The 7,889-nt window shown below is 32.7% G+C and overlaps 1 protein-coding gene across 1 annotated transcript in view; it reads left to right on the top strand.

Annotated features, from left to right (window-relative positions):
• The window catches only part of LOC106472111 (ubiquitin-conjugating enzyme E2 T-like), a 65,608-nt gene that overhangs the window by 56,015 nt on the left and 1,704 nt on the right, over positions 1-7,889 (top strand). The window contains exon 4 of the mRNA XM_013932737.2: positions 790-895. Coding sequence (XP_013788191.1) covers positions 790-895 — 106 coding nt within the window. The remainder of the gene's footprint in view (positions 1-789; positions 896-7,889) is intronic.

Here is a 7,889-nt window from a genome sequence, read left to right as displayed (position 1 = left end):
TGTTCACATTATATGCTAGAATAAGGTGATTGTTAGAGGTAGTTAAAGTAATTGTAGTGTATTGTTCACATTATATGCTAGAATAAGGTGATTGTTAGAGGTAGTTAAAGTAATTGTAGTGTATTGTTCACATTATATGCTAGAATAAGGTGATTGTTAGAGGTAGTTAAAGTAATTGTAGTGTATTGTTCACATTATATGCTAGAATAAGATGATTGTTAGAGGTAGTTAAAGTAATTGTAGTGTATTGTTCACATTATATGCTAGAATAAGATGATTGTTAGAGGTAGTTAAAGTAATTGTAGTGTATTGTTCACATTATATGCTAGAATAAGATGATTGTTAGAGGTAGTTAAAGTAATTGTAGTGTATTGTTCACATTATATGCTAGAATAAGATGATTGTTAGAGGTAGTTAAAGTAATTGTAGTGTATTGTGCCAAAGCAGACAAGACTTGAATAATGCTAGTTGAATAATTGTAGCTTTTATTTTTTGCTATGCAGTAATTTTATAATTACAAAATTTTCTTTTATGTTTTAGTATAAAGATGTATGTTGTGTTTTTTTGAAGTAAAATAGATTTAAATTGAAATAATACCACTGAGTGAGGTATACAGTGTATTACTAAATGCAATATTAAACTTGTTTTTTTTTTCTTTTCACTCAAAACCATATGTATACTTAGAAAATTTTACCATAAACACACGTTTAATTATGTATGAGTCTAAGTGAACTGATTTAATGTTTTTCAATATATATATGTTATTTTATCTTTTCTTGATGTGCATAGATATCCATTTGAGCCTCCTAAGGTGCAATTTATGACTCCAATTTATCATCCAAACATAGACAATGAAGGCAGAATTTGTCTGGATGCCTTACAGATGCCTCCAAAGGTGATTTGTTAGTTTTGTTTCACATGCTAAAGAATGTACTGAAATGTAGTATAATTTGCAAGAACAAGTGTTTGTTGAGAGAATAGTCTTCTATTCTTAAAACCTACATGGTTTATTAACCCTATCTGCACGGGCATCTTTACTGCGCGTGTCATGAGGTATTTAGTGACTTACCTAGTGAATTAGTTGATTATGCCTATATCTGAAAATGAAATTTGTAAATATTAGAAACAAACAAAGAAATTAAGTTACTGACTAAGATCATAATAAATGTTACTGCAGCCTAGTTTAGAAATTTTTAAGGGTGCTTGTAGCAATGCAGTTTATGTGGTACATGTTGGATGAATCTGAGGAGCTTATTAATAAGTATAAAACATTGATAAGGGCATTTAAGCAAAGGGGTCTTAGCTTGATTTTGTCAGGGATACTGCCTAGAATAAATTGTGGGAATGAGATACTAAGTAGGTCACTAGGATTTAATGCCAGGCTTAGATTAATATGTAGGGATGATCAAATAGGCTGGTTAGATTTGTGGGATAATTTTATTTCGAAAATTAATCTCTTTGGAATGTATGGCTTATAATTAAACAAGGCATGGCGAGGATGTTAACAAGGGCTATTAAATCAGCTGTAGTGCTAGGTTTAAACTAGGGCTAGACAGAGATAAGGGCTATGATATTAGTAAAATAGGAAATATAATCAACAGGAAAACATGTACAACAGGCATAAAACATGAACACATTTTAAAATCTATGATTAATTGTTACTGTTGTAATGCTAGGAATATTAGAAATAAAATTGAGTTCAAAGTAGTTGGGGAAATTGAGGATTTTGATATTATGGGTATCATTGAGACTTCATTGGATTTGAACAATTTTGATGAAATTTTTTTTAAATACTAGGTTACAGATTTACTAGAGATAAAGTATTGAAAAAAGTGGGAGGAGTAGCTTTATATGTGAGGAGTGAATTGCATCCTATTAAAGGAAAATAGCACTGATATTGAGTCAGTTTAGGTTAATGTTAGTGGATATATAGGGAAAGTCTTGTAATTGTGACTTGTTATAGACCACCAGGCCAGAATGTGAAAGTGAATGAGACACTGTATAATAAGATCAGAATGGTAGCTGCAAAAGATGTTATTATGGGAGATTTTAATTTGGGGGTATTGATTGGGAAAATTGAGTCTGACAGTGAGGGGGATAGGTTTTTGGAAATTGTTCAGGATTCTTTTATACACCAACTGATGATGGAACCTACAAGAGAGGAAACAATATTAGATTTCATATTACCGCCTGGTGTGAATATGATAGACAGAGTTGTGGTTGGTGAGCATTTAAATACAAACAACCATTGCACTGCAAGGTTTGGGATATTACTACATGTAGAATTGAAGAAGAAGAATAGTATCCTGATTCCAAACTTCAGGAAAGCCAATTTTGATGAAATGAGACATGATCTGGCTTCTGTAGATTGAACTAAATAGTTGGAAGAGGATCTTGAACAGATGTAGGAAGCATTTAGGGAAAAATTGATATGCATACAGAACATACATGTTCCCTTCAGACAAAAAAAAAAGAGCAATGGAGTGGAATAAGCCAGTATGGTTTAGTAGAGGTTTAAGAGATCATATTAGGGATAAACATAATAAATTCAAGAAATTTAAACTTACTGGAAATAAGAAGGACTTGGAAGACTATAGGAAACCAAGAAAGCTGGTTAAAAAAGGAAGTTAAAAGGGCAAAACTGTATATGAAAGATTGTTGACTGTGAGAGTTATATCAAACAATAAGGAATTATTTAGGTATATGATAGTGGGGTGCTGATATCAGAAGATTATGAGATGGGGGGGTGAATGTTATTAAATTGTATAGAAAATTGGCTGGAGAGTAGAAAGCAGAGATTAGTAAGAAATGGATTTAGATCTAACTAAATCACAGTTACAAGCGATGTGCCTCATGGCTCTGTGCTGGGTCCTCCGCTGTTTGTGATTTATATTAATGGTATTGACTTTGGAATGACTAACAAAAGTTTGCAGGTGACATTAAGCTTTTTGGGGTGGCTAAATATCAAGGATGCTGGAGATTTAGATCCTTTGATGCATTGTTTAATTATCAAAAATGTAAGGTGATGCATGTATGTTTCACATTTCAAATTATTTTTACAAATTAAATGGAATACATTGAATACTATGGTTCAAGAAAAATATCTTGGTGTTGTGATAGAAAAAATCACTTAACCCTATTGCCACAGGTATCTTTTACTGGGCATGACAGAGTTTTTGTGTTTTAAATTCAAAATTTTATTAAACTACTTTTTGTTTATGTTATATTAATTAGTTTAGCATAAAATGTTAGCTAATAATCTCTATTTTAATACTATATAAGTTTTAAGTTATTAATTTTATGAGGCAATAAATAAAACTCATAAATTTTCCCTAGTGTGATCCTTGTAAAACATTTTCTCTTAGCATGTCATGTACCCCATTTTATCCACCACCCCTCGAAAAAGTAAGAAATTAAACATAAATTACTCTCTATAAAATTTTCATTGTTTGGATAAACCATAATTTTAAGTATTTAACTTTGTTTGGTTATAGACCTATCGAATAGAAAATCAGACCTCTCCTGCCACACCTATCTCTTTCAGAATTCGTTAATAGTTCTGTCTTATCTTTAATTTATATTACCCATAACCAATAGACAGTCAAGGTTTGTATCTGTCAAATGATGTATAAGGTTGTGTTCTCAATGGTTAAATGTCAATTTCACTCAGAGTACCAACATCGTTTCTATGGTTAAGTTAACGACTAGCTTGGACGAATTTGTAATGGCTCTTGTTGCATAGTTAGAAAGCCAGAAAATGTTGAGAGGTAAGGGAATTTGTTTACTTTTGTATGTTATTAGTCTATATTCTTTGGTGCATTATTTAATTAATAAAAACTATTAAGTGCATTACTGCCATTAGTATAAACAAATTAGGGTTAACTCTCTTTGTCAATTGACAGCAACAAAAAAGAAGATTGGTTAAGTATTTTATTTATTGTTTTTCATGTTTATTTGGTATGCATAATTATACAAGTAACTAAAATGTAAAATAGGAATCCTTTTAGGTTTGTTAAGATTAGGTAAAATAAATAACAGTAATATAATATAAATGCTTCATGAGTCACACATGCGAGCAGCTCGTGGGTAATGTAATTCATTAGCGTAACATTACATTAGCATTACAACTTATATTTAGTAGCTCATGGTGAATGTAATCCATTAGCGTAATGTGAGCTACACATTCCCCAAGTGATTTACAAGTTATAATGACGTGAATAGTAGTTAGACACGGTTCAAAGGGCAATGAAACAATACAACTTAATTATAAATAGATGTATACTGTTACAAACTTAGAGCTACTTAGGACAAATAAATGTAGTTTCATGTTACAATTTGAAGTCATTCTAGAAGGTAAAAATGGATAATTATGGTGGTTGTAGTTAGGAACTAGAAGGAACATCCTTGATGAGCTAATAAACTTTTTTTTTGTCCCTTTAAAATTTATTAATTTATTTATAAAAGGAAAGATTAAACATTTATCATTTCTTCAATATAACCTTTAACTACATAAATAAATGTGGATGCAACAGATATTATTAATATTGTTTAATTTTTTATTAGAAGTTATAATGAAGTGAATACTTAGACCTTCAATTGGTTATTAGGTTATGAATACTAAAGTATTATTACTCCTTTTTTTTAGGAAAAGTATATCATGATTATTGAATACTAGTTGGCTTGTTGGAACTTACATTGAGATATTTAATTTCGTTTTTAATAGGGTTATTTTCCCATTGAATTTTGCAGATTAGATATTTAAGAATTATTTTATTTGACAAAATAAGTTTTGAACAAATTTAAAATTGTTTATTAAAGTCTGAAAACAGAGGGCATACTTGAATCTTCAACTTGCACAACAACACATACAGATTTTTATCACTGGCCCATGCTAACTTTTTTCCTAGGAGGTTAGGGATTTTTCATATATGGTTAATGGTGTAACAGGCCAGTAAAAACACCATATGGGAAAAATACAGTTTTCAGATTCAGGTAATAAAACTACAATGATGAAACATTATTATATTTTGTTAGCTGAATTCTCAATCTTTTCTGGATTTAGGTTAAGCCTTTAACGACCAGATCCTTACATTGTAGGGATCTAACATCACTATCATTATATTTTGTTCCAAAAATAAAACTAATTGATTAAATTGTTCGAAATTTGACAAGAACATTTCTAAGAGTATGTAGTTTCAGAAAAATATTTAATTTTGATTTTTTTCTACTATTTGTAATAAAAATTTGTTATTTAATGTATTTATTTGCACTCGAACTCTGAATAGTTCACATGCAAGGTGATTTTCATTTTGAGTATCAAATTACTATTTATTATCTTACAGGGTTAAGTGCCCATTTTCAGTATGGTATAAGAAGGTTTTGTATTGGAGTAATGCACTATCACCAAGTAAATTGTGTTTCATGGACAAGTGGAAGCTTTAAAGATAATGAGCTTTTCCGAAAAAACTCTGACATCATACAGTGATCCTGGTTACACACACAACTAATACACTAGAACCTCGACATTAAAGGCCACTTCTGACTGAATCTAAATACCTTCTATATCAAGTTGCCCTTAATATAAAAAGTGGCTATGCAAAGCTGGATTCTATATTGACCATACTAAGTTTATGCATTTTAAGGGCCCCCATCAGTCATAAAGTTTTGTTAGTCTCTTTCCATTTTGTATTTCACTTGAGTTTCTCTTGGGCACTGTCCTGAAGTTTCTACAGTGAAAGGTTTTTCTTCTGCACTTCCTCCAGCTCTTGTAAACCTACATTTGGGATGTCACTTTTCAAGATCTTAAGAAGCTTGATATCTTTCTTGCTCTTCTTTCCTTCAGCTCTTGTAGTGACTTCAAATGCCTCAGCAGTCTTCTTTCTGTCTAGTTCCTCCAAACTTCTACCACCTGGTATGCTCCCAATCACCAAGTCATATGTATTGGTGCCTTCACACACTTGGCCTCCAGGTCTCCCACATAGTATGGAGTGTCCGCCTGTATTCTTGCTATGGGGAAACATTCTCACTGTTCCAGTAATTAGCACACACAGGCATACCTTGCCTGTCTTCAGGTCATCAGATAGTAAACTGGTTCTCACTGCTGCACAACTGCATCCAGTGTCTCGTAGGACCTTCACTTTCTTATTCTTGACATAGCCTTCACCTACTGGCATGTTGTGATTTGCTGTCACCCTACAATGTTTGTCACATGCTCCAATCACTACCTTGTGGTAAATGTGATGAGTTGTCTCCATTCTGTATTCTCAGGCAGAAGCACCCATGGTGACAGTCGCTTATCTTTTGCTTCTTGTTAGCACCATCTTTATGTGTAGCTCTAGTTGTTTTATGTTGAGATTTCTGCTGCTGCTTATTAGTGACAGGCTGCACTTTCTTGCAGTATGCCACACTTTATAACAAGCGTAACATCTTTTTGCTTTCTGTTGAGATTTCTGCTGTTGCTTGCTGGTGACAGACTTGCACTCCCTCGAAATGTGCCCCATTTCATAACAAGCATAGCATCTCTTCTCCTTTCTGTCTGTTGATTTCTTGTTACCTTTTGTTGTATCCTGTTTCAGGTCAGCCATCCCTGGTTTCAGCTTTAATTGGTTATTTTTAGACTTTTCCGTTATACTTCCTCTATGGGCTTTCAAACACTGTTCTGCCAGCTTGATCATCTTGTCCACGTCTTTTGGTGCTCTCTCCTTTAGGAACAGTGATATGTCAGTTGAGCATGTGAGCATGAACTGTTCACATATTAGATCTGCCAGTCCATCAAACTATTTTCCCATGTCAGTCAATCTTGTGAAATATTGATTTAGAAGTGACACAAACTGAAATACAGTTTCTCAAGTGTTAGGTTTAACTTCTCTGAACTCGTAGCATTTCAGCAAGGCCACTTTTAACTTGTCATAGACACATCATACTTGCATACTTTTCCTGTGAGAAATGGGTTGAGACAGTGGGCTCTTGCCTTTTTTCCATTTTTGACTTTTGGCAAATATTTCATTGTCATTCTTGGGTCCTTCATTTTTCTGTTGGGTGAGCTTTGCCATCTTAATTTGTGCTCTTATACTCTCAATTTGCAGTTTCACCTCGATCTCCTTTTCATCTTTCTCAATTTGTGCTCTGATTCTCTCTCTTTCCAGTCTCTCTTTTCTCTCATTTTCTTCTTTTAAATTCTTCTCTTCTCTGCCTTTTCTCTCTCTCCAGTTCTTGTTGTTGTTTAACAAATTCTCGTAGTTCACTACCTTTTAACCCAAGGTGCTCGCATCTTTCAATACATTAATTAAAATCTGTTGACATGGTTATACAGCAGGTTTGTAATCTCTACACTATTTACACCACCACTACAATTGTGCATATATATAGGCCTACTTATTTCCACTGTTCTTCACATCATCTTCTACTGCCATTTACCACTGTACAATCCTGGCTGCATTGCCAAATGTTGAAGTTTTTATATGGGCCAGATTCTTTATAGTAGGTGTCTGTGGCTCATTGGCAAATAATTTGAACAATAAACAGACAGCACTCAATCCACTTGTTTTAAAATAATATATTCAAAACTAGTCAAACATATGTACAAACATTCTTTATACTATATGATATCACAGTTTTATTTAAAACTAAATAATTCTTTTTTCTTGTAAAAAGTCCACACAGGCTGATTCAATTACTTTAGAATCCTATTGACAAGACAAATTATTTTTACTATCTCTGTTGTCACAATACAGCTGTGAAACACACTATAGAAATCACCCATTAAGGCTAATCACTCGCATGCTGGCTGACTTCATCTTTTCTTTCACTAACATTTTTTTTTTCATTTGACTTGGGCTCACTTGGTCACCTATATATATATATACTACACACACACACACACACACACA

This window comes from Limulus polyphemus, unplaced genomic scaffold, assembly GCF_000517525.1.
Source record: "Limulus polyphemus unplaced genomic scaffold, Limulus_polyphemus-2.1.2 Scaffold5092, whole genome shotgun sequence".
Classification (NCBI taxonomy): Eukaryota; Metazoa; Arthropoda; class Merostomata; order Xiphosura; family Limulidae; genus Limulus; species Limulus polyphemus.
This window is presented reverse-complemented; position numbering and strand designations above follow the sequence as displayed.